Below are 17,340 nucleotides of genomic sequence, written 5' to 3' on the forward strand. Positions count from 1 at the left end.
TTGTCTGGCCTCAGTGGGAAATAATACTTCTAGCCTCATGATGACTTGGTGTGTCAAGGTAGGTTGGTAGGTAGGTAGCTACATAGATAGATAGATAGATAGATAGATAGATAGATAGATAGATAGATAGATAGATAGATAGAAGATAGATAAATAATAGATTGATGTTAGACAGACAGAAATATAGACAGACAGCCAGAGACATGATAAAAAATAATACCCAAAGAAAATGTGAGTGAAATAATGTTTTGTTTATTTTAAATAAATTGTAAACTATAGAAGGGCATTTTTAGAAATATTATTGAAGAGTTTACTTATCCAGATGTGTTTGAATTTGTAATACATCTCTGAAAATATCTTGGAAAATTAGGATTGTCAAGTAAAAAGAATGGATATTTTCTGTTCACCTCTTTTGCTGTATTTATTGTTATTGAAAGTAGGAGAAAAAGAAGCACAGCCCCTTTTAGTAGGTCTGTAGGTCATAAATTTTCAGTATTAACTTAATTGACATCTTTATATGAATTAGGCATTTATAATAAAATAATTATATGTTTGCTTGGAGTCTGTGTCTGTTATATGACAGATGTTTTTTATAATAATATATAAAAATATGCCAGAGTCCAAGACCCAATAGGAAATTCTGAAAGACACAATTGGGACGTCTAACTTATCATAATGTCATTAAATTCATATATTATTCTCATGACTGAATTGAAAATTTTCAGCTATGTTATTTCAATTAATGAAAACAGTAATGTTAATTTTCTACTCTGTCTGCCATAAAAAAAACAAAAATCAATAAAAACCTTGAAAAGTACTGCCATCAACATAACCCCAGCACTTTGTTGAAGATACAAATGGATCTTTTCTGTCTAACTGTCAAAACTATTTAGAACCATTTTTACATATGTACATATTTATAATAATGTAAGCTATAATGAGACACTCAAAGGGTGGGACAGAAGTATAGCTACTCATTTTAAAGATGTATTTTCTTTTCTCAATTAGTTGGGTCATGGGGTATGTGAACACACGTGTAATGCGATCTAAGGAGTCCTACAGAGAGTGTCAGAGCTCCTACAGCACATATCACAGGTAATTGTGAACTACTATGTGGGTGCTGGGAACTTGAAATCACGCCCTCTGCAAGAGAAATATGTGCTGTTATCCTCTGAGCTCTCTCTGCCACCCTAAACTGTTCTTAACGTCTGGGCAACATTCACAATGGAGAGCAGCTTACCATTTGCCTTCAAATGTCACACCACTTCACACTTCTGTACCCATCCTGAGCCTATTCACAAGAGCCTTTGTTGTACAGATTTGTTTAAGAAACCAGGGTATATTTTATTTCACTAGATGGGCAATATTCACACTCTAAAACTCGTTTGGATAATAAAGATGTTACTGAAAGGGAATTAACAAAATACATTTATTGGCTCGTGTAATACTTTTATTAAGGTTGATGGATTACTTTTGATTTTCGTGAGGAAGGTTTTAAGGTCAAGGTTGTCTTCAGAGCGAATTCTGTTAGTAGGATGAAGCTGTGACCCTGGTATGAGTACAAATCATGCAAAAACACACAGTGAAATCATACTTGAATAGAAAACGGGGCAGCTGAATGAGGCAAAGAACAGCGAGGTTTTTTTTTTTTTTTTTTTTTTTTTTTTGGTTGTTGTTGTTTTTGTTTTTTTTTTTTGTTTTTGTTTTTGTTTTTGTTTTTTTGCTGAGAGTTTGTTTCCAGAAGGTGCTCCTTTTATTGATGTTGTGAACAGACCTGGTTTGCACTCTACTCAAATACTGTACAAAACTGCAAGAAACGCCACGATTTGACTACTTAATTTCTACAAAAACATCATCGTGAGGTTGCGTTTTATTTTAAAAGTCAACTAATAACTGCTAATGTACACATCGGTCATAAGTAAATTTAGTTTTGACAGAAACACAGTTAACTTTAGCTTATTTCAGGGGCATATTTCAGGGGCATAAATAATATTTCATATATTAAAAGAAAAATGAATTTTTACCCATTAACAATCAGTAATTTTATAAAATTGAAAACCATGTTTTCTAATTTAGCTATGTGAGGTGTGTGTGTGTGTGTGTGTGTGTGTGTGTGTGTGTGTGTGTGTGTGTGTGTGTGTGTGTGTGTGACATAATCTACAATCTTTTGATAGTGTCCTAAAGTCATTGTTTAAAAATGTTCAACTCTTACCAAAACCTCTTCTGGTATACAAAGCTGCTGTAAATTCGAGTCAATGAAATTGAAAGTTCCAATTTACAAAAGCAGATTTACGTTAATTCTTGTCTGAAAAAAAAAAAAAAGCTGCTTTCCAGACAGAAAAATGTGCCAACTAACTGCCCTTTCCTTTAAAATTAGCGGCTTCTGAGCCCTGATGAGAAGCCTTAAGGCAGAATTTGCAGTAAACAGGAAAGAAGAGAATCGTATAAGTGCTCCTCTGTACCTGGGACACCTATGAATTCTCATTCTTGGAGTTTTTGGCACAGCTTTCTAATCTGATATAAGTGAACTTCACTGCACTCCATTTCAGCCAAGATGGCAGCTTTCTTCCTTTCTCCAGCACCAGAAAAGTTCAGCTGACAACACATACCTGGAAAGTCCATATATCATCATCATCATCATCTTCTTTTCTTCTTCTTCTTCTTCTTCTTCTTCTTCTTCTTCTTCTTCTTCTTCTTCTTCTTCTTCTTCTTCTTCTTCTTCTTCTTCTTCTTCTTCTTCTTCTTCTTCTTCTTCTTCTCCCTCTCCTCCTTCTCCTCCTTCTCCTCCTTCTCCTCCTTCTCCTCCTTCTTCTCCTCCTCCTCCTTCTTCTTCTTCTTCTTATCCTCCTCCTCCTCCTCCTCCTCTTCCTCCTCCTTCTTCTTCTTCTCCTTCTTCTTCTAAATTTTAGGTAGTTTCCAATGATTGAAGTGAGCTGAAAGGTTCATTACTACTTTCAAATAAACTCTGAAGCTAAAAATAGAATGACTGTGACATTCCAATAGTTATTAAATTTAAATGTAATTAACATCCTTTCATGGTGACTCATAGTTATTTGAGCTTGTCATGCTTGTAATATGTACATGGCTATAGATATGCTACATAGTAATTAAACACTGGTTTCACATCTCTAGCTTTCTCCTTGTGTGTGTCAAGCTTCCAATGACACTAGCAGGGGTTCTAAACACTCCTAAAGCAACCAGGCCAGAGGTTTGGCTGTTTCATATATTTGAGTGGCAATATTAATCTCTGATCATCCTTAGGCAACAGTAGAAATATTTTTCTATGTAATATCTAAATCAAAGGTTTCCCAAAGTGTGACATGGGATCCCGACTTTCATTATAATTAGAACATTAAGAAATAAATAATGGGATCTGAAACCCACTTTAAACTAGTTCCTAGGTAAATGTGTTAAAAAGGCAATGGCTCTTTTGGCACGGGATGTTTTCTGCCTGTATTTCCATGAGTTAGCAAATGCAGGTCTCCTTTAGAGGTCTACTGTAAGCTCTACCATTATATATATATACATACTATACATAGTGGGTCATAAATTAGCAGTTATTAGTCAGACTGTACAAAGCAAAAACCAAAACCAAAACCAAGTATAACATTGCTATACAGCCCAAAAGTAACCAAGTCTAGTTTCATGGACTGACCCCTAATACAGGCTCCCTGTTTAAATAGGTAGCCCAATAAACTAAATTAAAAGTACCAAACAGAACTGGGAACACTATTCTAGACATCCTGTCGATTTTGCTGACACTGTTGAAGGTTTTCTTGGCTTCAGCTGGCTTGTTCTCTGGCTTCTTGTTCGGTTCTGGCGTCGTTGCACTTTTGGAAATGGTAGAGAGGACAGGATCTTTGGAAAGATTCGGGGCATAGTTGGCAACAGCTACCGCATAGGCGTTGTTCTGTATCATGACGGAGCCTTTCTCTTTTTTCTAATGGAAAATACAAAAGTTGACACAATGTGGGTTTAGGCTGCATCTTAAAAATTTCCAAAATACAGTTCAAATTCTAGAAGAAATTATTACTCAAACATGCATCATTAGTAGTAGGCGAGAAAAATTAAGGAAGTAAGCAAAATAAGTTCAGTAAATTCTAAAAACCCCAAGTGAAGAAACTTACAGAGAACAATACCGGCGCTGTTTTAATAGAAAACTAATTGCTGTTTTTTACATAGAAGATGAACACTAGAAAATATAATTTTAATAAAATTTTAGTAACAGTTACACTCTTAAAGTCATTCATCTGTCTTTTAATAGTGAGCAAATAAACAAAAGGTAAAGATTTTAAAGAACTATGATCATCAACAATGAATGACCGCAAATTTTTCCAGGTAGCAGAACTCCACTCGCCTTATGGTGAACTTATAAGGCAGTGTTTTAAGGCTGCAGGAAATTGTAACTTTATGTAGAAGTTACAGATGTAGAAGAAGAAAAGCCTGCATGCAAACCACTGTTGTAATAAAAAGATACAAATTCTATCTTCTCAGCGTCCCAAAACCCACCATTCCCTTTCTTTCTTATTAATGAAGAATTTCCAATTCAGGTGTTAGTAGCCTTTGACTCTTGTTCCTGTCACTTGCTCCAAACAATTCCCCTTTGTCTTCCTTTAGCTTGGCTTAACTCATTCCAGACATTAGAAAGTGCTACAGGGAGAGATTTAGCAACCAACTTAGAACACAAGTCCTAAGCTTAAATCTCTCCAAAAGTGGCTCAAGGAGTGTAGGATACAAATGGCATCTTTTAAAAACAATTCTAATCTGTGTTCACTAAGTTCAAACACTTGTGAAATAAGTTTGGATTTCTAAATATTTGCCAGCTAGGGAACCTTGGGGCATCTCATTTAGTTTCATAGGTCGCCCTGGCTTTGAATGAATTTCCATGCAGTGCTTTGCCTAAAATAAACATGATTCCCTTTGTGTTCCATCTCACAGTACTTAAATTTGTTTCTGTCATAGCATTTATTACCGTATATGAGCACTTGATTTGCCATGTGATTATTTAATTGTTATCTTCTATTCTTATTAGTATCTAAGTTCAATGATGGCTGATGGAATCTCTGTCTTCTTGACCTTTGTACACTTAGCACCCAGCATGAACCTTTCCCACAAATATCTTTTGGAGTGTAGGCATAGCATACATATGACAAATGGAACCTGAAAATACAAATACTGTTTATCCTTTTATTATAATATACGTATACTATGATTTAACTATATGTCAAAAGCTGAGGCAACAATGAGTTACCCAAAATGTAGCAAGCAATTTCCACTTTAGCTCCTTACAATTAGTTTAGGAACAGTGGCTATGGCCATTTTAAAGCACAACAAGGGCTCCCATCTATGAAACAATTGGGAAAAAATCATAGCAGTTAAATATGTCAGCCTTCCAAACACCTGCAATGACTTTCTGTCTGAAAATTTTATTTAAGTTTTAGGTATTTTTGCTCTAAAAATACCTTCTGAGTTGAGGATTATATCACTATACTGTCAATAATCCAGGAAATGCATAACAAATATTTGTTCTACTATTATTTAAATATATCTAAACTGCTATTAAAAATAATAATTAGATTGAGTTTAAAGTGAATGAGAACCTTGAGCAAAACTTTTAGCCATTCCGTTTCAGTTTCCTAATTGATAAAACTGAGAGATAATGATAAGAAAGCTACATTGACTTGATGTGATAATTAACATAGGCCACTCTTACATTGTGAAATTACTTTCTTTAAGAAAAGTGGAGTTAGAAATGTTATTATAATAATCTAGACCAGCGGTTCTCAACCTTTTAATACAGTTCCTTTAGTTGTGACCCCAAGAAAAAAATTGTTTATTTGCTACTTGATAATTATATTTTTCTACTGTTATGGATGACAATGTAAACTTTTGTGATTTTTTTCTGAATTATTTAAAACTTTTCAATGATTTTGAATATTTTGTGTGTGTGAATATCACCTTTATTCAGTATTTCAAAGTATACATCTTTGAAATATCTACTATGAAAGGAGGGTTGTGGTTTTTTTATTAGATATTTTCTTCATTTACGTTTCAAACACTATCCTGAAAGTCTCCTATACCCCCCCACCACTCCCCTACCCACCCTCTCCCACTTCCTGACTCTGGCATTCCCCTGTACTGGGGCATATAATCTTTGCAAGACCAAGGGCCTCTCCTCCCAATGATGACAGACTAGGCCATCTTCTGCTACATATGCAGCTAGAGACTCAAGTTCTGGGGGTACTGTTAGGTTCATATTGTTGTTCCTCCTATAGGGTTGTAGACCCCTTCAGTTCTTTGGGTACTTTCTCTAGCTCCTCTATTGGGGGCCCTGTGTTCCATCCAATAGATGACTGTGAGCATTCACTTCTGTGTTTGCCAGGGACTGGCATAGGTGACCCATGTGAAAGGAGGATTCGGCCCCTAAAAGGGATCTGGGCACACAGGTTGGGAACACTGATCTAGTCAATTATCACCTGTGAAAAGGATGTGTAGCCAATATAACTTATTACATATTTAGGGAAGACCTCACAAACAGAGAAAGACTCGGGGAGATTTTCATGAAAATAAAGAATTGAAATTAGATTAGAAATTATTTTATAGAAGTTAAGACAGTTAGATAAAAATATATTTTGTTGCAGTAAAGGTTCATAGATTGAAATAATTTTCCCTTTGATCCTTCTTTACCACATTTTACTTTTACTTTAAAATATATGAAGTTGATAGTAAAGTCATTTATGAATGAAAAAAAGTGTATAATATACAACAATGGCAAATATATAAAAAGAAGGGCTCTGCCACTAGGAACTAACCAAATATAAGCCTTAGGTAATTGTGTGGCACTGTTTGTTGTCTTCACGACTGTACAGTCTTTAAGAAACCACAAACCACAACCACACCCATAACCACCATCACTACAACAAAGTAGCATTTCCAATATGTGTTTGGATTTTTTTTAACTATAAAAAATGATTTTTTTCATTATAGAAAATATGGCTTTAATATATGAAGATAAGTACACAATTCAGAAGAGATCTAAGTGTGAAACAAATGTTTGGGGTGACGTCAAAACACTCCCTTGGAAGTGAGAAACTACCATTTCCCTATCAGCAGCAAGGAATTTCTAACAGTAACACATCCAGTCTTCCCTGGAACCTACTTCTGCCAGGCAAACTCTAAAAACGGTCTAAAACTCTAAAAAAGGTGTAGAGCATTTCCTTTATCCTAGCCACAGCGCAGCACACCTTTCCTGACTCATGAAATTACAAATTCTTGTTTAAACAGAATTGGTTCCTCTCACTGCACTTGAAAAATGACGATGATTCTAAATAATTCCAACTGTTCCTCTTGGTTTAAAATTAACTGCACAGAGAGAAATATGTTAGTGGGCCCATAGCAGATTTACAACACAAAGATGCTTTAGTGAAATTAGATTCTCATTGACCAGGCAAACTCTTCCTTAATGGCTAGCTTTCACAGTGTTGAAAGGTGCTACACAGTACAATACAGGAGAAGAGAAAAGGCTTAGCCCCAGTTTGGCCCCTGTATACTTTAATATTAAATATTAAATGTTAATATTAAATCATAAAAGTAACCAAACACTTTCTGATAAAGTCTGAAAACTGATCCACAAGAGGGAACTCATGATTCAAGTTTACATTGTGGTGGGTGGGTGAAGAATTTGTCTCCCAGGGAAGAACATAGTATTGTTTCTTAGATCAAAAAATTATACAATTAAACTTCCTTCTACATTTATATGTTGATGCCCACAGTTGTGTGCTGTTTATACCATTAAGTTTTTTCTTTGTTTCGTGGACATTGTCTAATACAAAGACTCATAAGTGATCAAAATGTTGAGACTAACTGAACATGAGTGTTGATCCTTAAGTGGAACATCTATACCAATCCTTTCTTCCAGGACTTAGGCAATGTCATAGAAAGGGGAGAGAAAAAATATAGGAGTCACTGGATGGAGAGCAATAATACAAAGGGCTGATTACCTTTTACTAATTTTAAGAAGTTACTAGTAGCTATACATAGATGACCAATAAAAAGAAAAATCCATTCCACAGCTCTCAATCACTGTACTTCACTTTATTTTTACTTGGGGGGTGGGGGTTAGTTAAAAAGGAATTCAATTGGAAGTAAGCTCAACTTAAATCTCTACCCTTGCTGGCCAAATGTACCCACTTATGCTCACACCTTAACCTATAAATAGGGCCACAATTCAGCCAGAACTTCATATTAACCTGTATTGATCTTCAAGTCAGATGTAGTTTGTACAGTTGCTATGTTAGTAACAACTGTACTTTGAGTCACACTTAGTGAGGCAGGACCTCCAATTGCTTGCCTTAAGTGCCCTTTCCATGTCTTGTCGTAGCATTCTGGAATTAGTCTCTATAATAATACTTAAATGCTCCTTTTCCCTCTTTTTCATTTAATTATAAGCATATTGAAAGCAGAGAATGTCCTGCAGAGATCCTAGCATATGTATTGGCCCAGAATACACTCAGAAACGCTTTGCAAAATGATAGAATTCCATTTTAAAACAAGTTTAAATAAAACTTAATAAATGTAAGGAAAGGTGATCTGCTTTAAAGGACAAAAATAAATATTTTGTTAGATAGGAATAAAGCCAGCAGCATGACCACAATTTTACTACATTATTATCTCAAGGTCCACTCTGTCACTTTGTAGAACTGAGGAAGACTGGTCATTGAATAAATAACTTCAACATATATGGGGCTCTGGGCACCATGTGCTTAAGTTGCATACAAGTAACAATGGCTCAGGGATGGGACTTTGGATCAGTCAATCATAAACTGTCATGCTGTTATCCAGTATACTGACAGCCCAGTTCTCAATGAAGTGAAATGAAAGAGGAATGTAATAATTCTCATCATTGTGAGGGGGGACTGACACATTCCTATGTACCTGCTATCAGGTCTCCAGACACTGTGGATTGCCACACACTCATGAACACTTAGGCAGCCTAATTGGATGCAGGGGATTATCTGTTACAAAAATAAGCCAAAAAAGAACATGAATCTAAGACAGAGAGAGGACAGGGATGCTATGTGGAGTGAGGGGGAGATAGCAGTGAATGGATAAGATCAGTATACACACAAGGTACCTTTAAAGAATAAAAAAAAATAGCATTAAGACTGAGAAGTAAAAATTATATTTGATAAGATCCAAAATGTTTTGAATTTACTACATTATTGGGGACTGTTGGCACATACTTAAAATGTCAAGTCTAGACTCCTCTGACTGCTGAATCCAAAGGCTATACACAATTGTTTTACAAACTTGACATCCCCTATGTGGCAGAACAAGTAACAGGCTAGCACATTGAATAAATCATCTAGCTAATATTTGGGCACCAATCAGAAGCAGGACTTGGCAGATGAGTGAAAATAACTATTGTGAGGTTTCAGAAATCAGTACTTAGAGTAAGCATATGAGAGTTCCCATCAAACATTCCATACAACAGGCACTGGAAGAAAGCCTATGTTTACAAATGCTCTAACTACTGTGCCCTTTCACAGTGTCCCTCTCCCTCTCCCTCTCCCTCTCCCTCTCCCTCTCCCTCTCCCTCTCCCTCTCCCTCTCCCTCTCCCTCTCCCTCTCCCTCTCCCTCTCCCTCTCCCTCTCCCTCTCCCTCTCCCCCTCCCTCCTCCTCCTCCTCCTCCTCCTCCTCCTCCTTCTTCTTCTTCTCTCTCCCTCTCTCTCTCTCTCTGCCACTGGAAAGTACAGTACTTGTAAAACAGCAATGCTTGCCTGATCAGATAATGCTTCCATTAACTGACTCATTATCCTGGCTGATAAAAGTTATAATTACAGAAGAGTGTGTGGAGGTTTAATAGTCCATCTGCTTCTTCAAGTATTGTAATGGTTTTGCATGGCTTAAGCTGGACCATGAGAAAGCATCAGACATGGACCATATGACCTTAGTTCCTTGAAGTGTGGCCTTTGGTGAGTTGGTTGTAATAGAATGCCTTCACCTTTTATTAAAGGGACTACAATAAACATTAATATAAATTCATTGCAACACTTATTATGTAAGAGATGACATCACTTGCTACAGCAACCTGCTCACTCTAACATGAAAGCAATTCTAATACAAGAAAAATATTTTCTTTATGAAAGCTTTATTTTCCTCTTTTTTTGATTAAAAACATAACACTCCAAACCACCTTCAGATTTGCTGAGCCTTACAATGTGAGATACAACTTCTATGGCAGTGAATTTTTACCAATGATCCAGCTAATAGGAGATAGGCAAACCTAGTTTTCTTTTATTCTAATTTCCCTCTTCTACTTTATAATTTTATTATATATAACTATATATTACATATAATTTTATTGTGAAGTATTATTATTGAATTTCATAAACTCTTTAAAATCACCTGAAAATTATTTTTAAAATAAGATGATGTTAAATGCAATCAAGGGGCTGGAGAGATGACTTAGTGATTGAGAGAGGACATGGGTTCCCTTCTACTGCTACTCTTCCAGAGGACATGGGTTCAATTCTTAGCACCCATATTGCAACTAATAACCACCTGCAACTGCAGTTCCAGGGGATCTCATGTCCTCTCTTGTCTCTATGGGCACCATGCATCCCTGGTACACAAACATACATGCATATAAAATGTACATACACAAAACAAAATAAAATTTTTAATTTAGATATGAGAATAAATGAATAAGTACACTTTGAAGTGTGGTGTTACCTGCAAATTAATAGGGTGAATCAAAGAACAATGACTCACTCCATAAGTTTGGGTAATACAGTGTGTTTTTTGTGGTTTATTATGTTGTGTAGACTCTGCTTTTGTTGGCCAGTTTGAACTTAATGTCTCAGATTTATCAATGAAAAGAATCTCAAGAAATTGAACCGAATCCAACAATGCTTGAACACAGAGCTATTCTCAGGGTTTAGAATCGAGTGATAAAAGGAATTATTTAACAATGAAATAGTAATTCAATAAACTGGTAAAAACATAACCAGTCAATTGCTCTGGAAAACAATAAAGGGGTTCAGTTTATATAAATCTGAAATTGTTGAGATCAAGATAATTTCAGGTAATTTGAAGTCAGGGATGGAAAGAAGATAGTGAACCAAGGACGGGCAGCAGGTCTAATGTCAGAGGCATGAAGACATAAGATTTTGAGGGAAGCCGCTGTGATTTGTAATAGGCAGAGTTAAACTGTGAGCACCAGCCCTGGACAGTTTGTATTTCAGTTTCAACACTTATAAAATGTGTATCTCTGAGTCATTTTGCTAAAATAACCCTAGACTTAAATAAAAGATGTTTATAGGCATATAAATATAAACACATAACACTTTTAGAAATTCTATTTATCATTCATCATATAAATAAATCTATGAGAAAACTACTTATGTGGATCATATTAGTCTTGGAATTCTACCTTCAGTAATTGATTTTAGATCTGAAAAGAGAGATGATCTGCACTAATGGTTTAGGTTGCTCTAAGATGCCAATGTGTATTTAAAAATAAAACATTAAAAATTGGAGACTCTAAATGAACTATAAAAAAAAAAAAGAAAAGAAATTCTGTTTGTTGGAATGTGATATTTTGTCATGTCCCTGACTGAGGTATCAATTGCTGGTAAGTACCTATATTAAAACAGAGAAAAGAAAAAGAAGATGAGGTTGGATTTTCTTTGTTTTGCTGCTGCTGCTTCTAATGTTGTTGTTGATTTCTGTGTCTTTTGGGGGGAGGCAGGGTGTAGAATAGCCATGCGCATCAATTATTAAATTATTACCTAGTCATATTAATTTTACAGACATCACTGTTGCATACTAACACTAGGAATTCCAGTGTCTGAGGACACCTGAGTGAATCTAGGGTGAAGTTACTGGTGCACTTTCATTGTTAAGAACATCGAGTCAAAGATTTACCTATGCTGTGCAAACAGTTGGTCAAACACATAGCAGAATCAATTACTCTGTTCCAGCTTTGTAAGTCCTTGACTTTTTAAAATTAAATATTTATTTTTCATTTATGCATTCATTTCTTGTATCTGATATGTATGGGTGATTTTCTGCATATATACAGGTATATGGCTGTGTTTCCAGGGCCTTAGGGAGCCACAAGTGGGTACCAATCAGATCCCCTGAGATTACAGGTTCAGAAAGTTGTCAACCAACATCCAGGATCTGGGAATCCAACCTTTGTTCTTCTGGAAGACCAGCCAGTATTCTTAACTGCTGACCCAATTTTTCCAGCCCTAGTCTTTGACTTTTTATTAGAACTTTTTGAGATGACTGTAAACATCTGAGCATAGGCAGTTCTTAGCAACTGCAAAGTTAGATAGGCAGTCCTCAACTGGTGTGACATGAACTATATGACAAGAGTATTGGTTATAGATTTTTGAATTGGTTATATTTCAATAATATATGCCATATTTACTAAATATTTAGAATATGTAGAATGCCGTGCAACTTGCTAGGGATAAATGATTCATTAAAATGCCTAGGCTATCATTACAATGACTAGTAGACTTAAAGTTCAAATATTCAGTTACAAAGGATGATAAGGTTTTTCTAAATATCAGGAAAGCATATACACTATAGTGGGACCCAATAATATTGGAACATAGCATTCAAAAATAGTATTAAAACTGAAATTCGTGTCAATAATGAGCAAGGATTATGTGATTTATCATAGCCAAAGGACTGATTATGTGTTTAATATTGTAGATAACCCTGCAGATGTTATCAGTAAAACTTGGAACCACATTGTAAACAACAAGAAACGAAGAAAAACACCAAAGAAGGCTGAAATGTCTTTTTCTTAGAAACCTGAACATGATCTAGAAGCTTAACTGTGGCAAAAGGCTTCACAGTGTGGAATGAATTGTAGTATCTTCCAGTGATAACAACAAAGGATGCTGGCTTTATTGAAGCACTTCTTAGCAAAAAGAGAAAAAGTTGCTGAGTTGGACCCAAGTCTATGTCCTCAGCATAGCAGCAGAAGACTGTGAGCATCCCAAGGGGAGGTGTACAAGCTCACAGCAGTAAGGGGACAGTGAACGGAGAATGTCAGGGTATAGAGGAATGGGAACTGAAGTAAAAGAAGATCTCAGGTGAGAACTCATTTCAGAAGCTTGGGTGGTAAAAGATGAGTCAGTTCTGGTGGTAGAGGGAGCTGTGATACAAGGTCTTGGGGGTGGGAGTGGGCGGTTCTCATTTGCTTTTGTGGCCAAATAACTAAATCTCTTCACAGGAAAAATATGAATGAGGCACTTAAGTCGGAGAAATAAAACAAGAAAGAATCAATGGAAACATTCTAGAAAAGCCACAGAAGGGGCTTCAGCAACAGAAACAGAAAGATTAGTTTGGGGATAGAGAAACGCAACATGGTATACATTTTTTTTTTACAAGTACTTGGATGCTCTGTAAACAGACACTGTGTGTCCTTTTAGAATTGGACACGTGTATACTTTTAGAATAGTTTGCTTTGCTAATATCACAAGTGAAGGTAACCTGATATAAAGATCCATCTAGATCCTAGAACTCAAAAGTAGCTGATGCGTAAAAATCTTGAAATATCATTTGTTCATAATCTTGAATGTGAGGTCCTGATTCTAGACACACAAAATTTAAGTACATATTTCTTGTTTTCAGCACACATTAGGAACATATTTGACTAAGTATTTTTTTTTGTTGTTTTGATGTGGCAAGTTAATGCTTTGTATTTTGTATAAATCATTGAATGAGCTTTGGATATTCTCTGTATTGACTAATAATGAGCCTGCATTGTCTTGTGTTATAACTGCCAAAAAAAAGGACTGCCAACAGGCAACTGGCTTTGAAAGGACAAAACTTCTGTATTTAAAAAAAAACTTTTATTTTCCACTTAAAAATTGAATCTAGTGAAATCTAAATGGCATACATAAAATAAATCTTAGGAGGTTTAATTTTTTTGAAAACTTTTCAGTTGAGATAAATAAGTTCTCTCATCAATGTATTGCAGAATTTATAATAAAAAATTAATCAAAACTCTAAAAGAGCCTGTAGTGTACTGTCATAGTCAGGTAATTTGTGGAGAAAGTATATGCATAACCAAATAGCTAAAGAGAAGTAATCACAAAGATAAACGGAAGAAGAATTGACTATATGGGAAATGAAAACAGAAGAGATCAACAGTGCTGGAATCAGTCAGAAATTAAGCATAGAAAATTGAGAATTCCCACTCAATATTTTATCTCTACTATGGTTATTAGGCAAACACAACTTTCAAATAAACTAGTAACTGTAATTAGAATGTCTATATCTTATAACTGAGAAAAAAAGATAGGTGTCTTAAACTCTACTATTAAATATTTGCAAGTGCAAACTGTAACATAGTTAGGAATTCCAAATCAAACCACAATAAAGATGTTCCAAATTTATGGAAAAATTTTATAATATAGTGTTCAATGATACTTTCCAAATATAAAAGTTTCTTTCAGTATTTGAAATATTTATATCACATAAAGATATGTACAAAGTTGTTTCTTAAGGCATATATCAATTGATAAAACTGGACAGCAAGGCACCAGTTTATCTATGCACAAATGTCTCGTTAGCCTCAGTACTTGAAGTACGAAAAAATATGTATCAATAATCAAAAGGATTAATATTAAAGTTGGTTTCCCCAATTAGAACATATGACCAAATTAACATCCTTGGATATTTCAGTATTTACACGCTCATTTCATATTACATGAAAGAGGAAAATCCTACCTTCACCTTTACAACATAGTAATAGAGATATAGATACATGACGAGCCATTGAGCCATTGACATAGCCATGAAGTCTTCACTAGGTAAAATTAATGCACAAAGTTCTTTCATAATATATTTTTGGTGATCTAAAGACATGAGCTTTCTCAGCAGACAGAACTAGGATCCAGTAAGCTTGCTGGTCAGTTGTATAAGCTGGAACAAGTTAACACCTTTGATAAACTTAAGATTATTTGTTGTGGAAGATTAGAATTAAGAAGAGGCCCTCCTTACTGAAGAGATTGAGGGAGGACATGTGTGAACCCACAACAGTGCTATATACTGAACTCCAAAAAGGCTGAGGAATAGATTTAAAAAGTGTCACTGTTACAAGAACCCTTAAAGGATCTCAGGCAAGAACAACCCTCTGAAAATTGGTACTTAATTTCAATTTTTAGAAAGTAATCCACAACAAGACTGAATGCATTAAAGATTCTCTTAGATAAGATCAGATGGGGCTCCCACTTACCTTGTCATTGACTACACTCTTCCCGTCCCAAGCCCATCCTCTTTTTGTGAAGTAATTCACGGTTGCAAATTCAATTAGGGCAGAGAACACAAACGCATAACAAACAGCTATAAACCAGTCCATGGCAGTGGCATAAGCCACTTTCGGGAGGGAATTTCGAGCACTGATGCTCAAGGTTGTCATTGTTAGAACAGTTGTTACTCCTGTAAAAGAAGAGACAGGAAAGAAAGGCACAGTCAGTGAATTGGAGAGAAAGTAGCCCAAAGCTATTCTTTCTCTTGTAACTATTTTTGCTGTCATTTCTAATCACTAGGCAAGTGTTATAAAATAGAGTAAGATCATTATTCTTAATTATCAAACTTCTGGAAGTAGAGACACCAAACAGACCCTGAAAGTGCCTTGATTTTTTACTTAATTCTGTATTGATTCCAGTTCCTCTTAAGTACAGTTGATATTTAAGAAGAGTGGTAATGTTAAAGCATCATTAGTTGTGATGCAATGCAGGCGCTATAGAGTGACCCATTACTCATCGGCTCAATTGGTATTAAAAATTCATCCACAATACCTCACAGTCTGTTTTATTTAGGTGAATCATGCTAAAGTAGCTGGCCAAACCCAGGTAGTTATTATACCGGAAATGTAATGAAGAAGGTTTACGATGTTTCTCGTTTAAGTATGGCTGTGTAAGTGTGGAATTAACTCGGTTTGCTGAGTTTTAGGAGGTGGATCCCTTGCAGCATCACTTAAATTGTAGATGAAATAAGACAAACTACTAAGCCAAAACTCTGTAAGATAGAAATATCCATTTTAAAATAATCATAAACTCTGAGCCATAATTGCTTCTGTCTGAAAGAATTACAGGGAAGGAAATGGAGAGGAGTCTGAGGAAGAGAAGGTCTAAGCTACAGGCCCAAAGTGGGATCCAGCTCAATGGGAGGTCCCAAGGCCTGACATTATTACAGAGGCTATGGCGCACTCACAAAAAGGGATCTATCATGACTGCCCTATGAAAGACCCAACAAGCAGCTGAAAGAGTCAGATGCAGATATTTGCACCCAACCAATGGTCAGAAGCACCTGACCCTGGTCATTGAATTAGGGAAGGCTGAAAGAAGCTGAAGAGAAGGGTGATCCTATAAGAGGACCAGCAGTCTTAACTAATCTGTCTGTACCACCGAGATCTTTCAAACACTGGACCACCAAACGGACAGCTGATATGAGGCCCCCAACACACATACAGTAGAGGACTTCCAGGTCTTTGTTCTCTAAGAGGTGATGCACCTAACTCTCAAGAGATTGGAGGCCCCAGGGAATTTGAAAGTCAGGTGGGGTGGGAGGTAGCAGCATCCACTTGGAGACAGGTTGTGGTGGAAGAAGGTGTGGGATGTGGAGCAGTCGGAGGGTGGATGCAGAGGGTCGGGGAATGGAATATGGAGTGTAAAGATGAATTACAAATAAAGTTAAAATTTAAAAAAATTTAAAAAGGAAATAACCATAAAGCCCCATTCCAAGACAATTTTTTTTTTTTTTCTGGGAGTCAATTGCTGTAGAAAGCGGAAAAATCAGACTTCTTCAGGGACAAGCTCTTGATAGACAATCCAATGTTAAATGTTCATTTCTAAGCACAGACATACGCAAGAAATGCTAAATTGACTCAACAGGCTTTCTCTTCCTGCCTGTCTGTCACCCAATGTATATGTAACAGTGATTGAAAAAAATCATAAATTTGAGAGTAAGTGGGGGGCATAAGTGGATTCCAAAGGGTTAAAGGGCGTTAGAAATTATGGAAAAACAGTATCCATGTCTAAGATCCTTTTAGAAAAATGTAAATTAAAGGATAGTTTATACATTGTAGTATCTCCCTTCCCCCCAGAAATATTCCCTTGCTCCTAAAGTTCTTATTGCTGGTGTCAAGCATTTTACATTTATGGGAAAAAAGGAGGCAGTAAGTTAGGCAGGAAGTTGTCACACCAGCACTCAAAAGACTAAAATCAACTGAAAGTCCAACAGAAGCTTAATCGCATTCATCGGTAATATTTGAAAGAAAAAGAAAATAAATGACTTGAAGATGTTGC

The 17,340-nt window shown here is 35.9% G+C and overlaps 1 protein-coding gene across 3 annotated transcripts in view; it reads right to left on the minus strand.

Moving 5' to 3' along the window:
* Positions 1–233: 233 nt before the first annotated feature.
* Positions 234–17,340, minus strand: part of Gabra2 (gamma-aminobutyric acid (GABA) A receptor, subunit alpha 2) — a 137,458-nt gene continuing 120,351 nt past the window's right edge. For 2 of the 3 annotated variants that reach the window (XM_006503733.4, XM_030254132.1), the window contains exons 9-10: positions 15,267–15,469; positions 1,839–3,940 (exon numbers count right to left, since the gene is read on the minus strand). In XM_006503733.4, the coding sequence (XP_006503796.1) occupies positions 3,644–3,940; positions 15,267–15,469 (500 nt within the window). In that variant the 3' untranslated portion in view covers positions 1,839–3,643. Of the gene's footprint in view, positions 3,941–15,266; positions 15,470–17,340 lie in introns of all 3 variants that reach the window. The other variant, NM_008066.4, reaches the window with a different exon arrangement.

Source organism: Mus musculus, chromosome 5 (assembly GCF_000001635.26).
Source record: "Mus musculus strain C57BL/6J chromosome 5, GRCm38.p6 C57BL/6J".
NCBI lineage: Eukaryota > Metazoa > Chordata > Mammalia > Rodentia > Muridae > Mus > Mus musculus.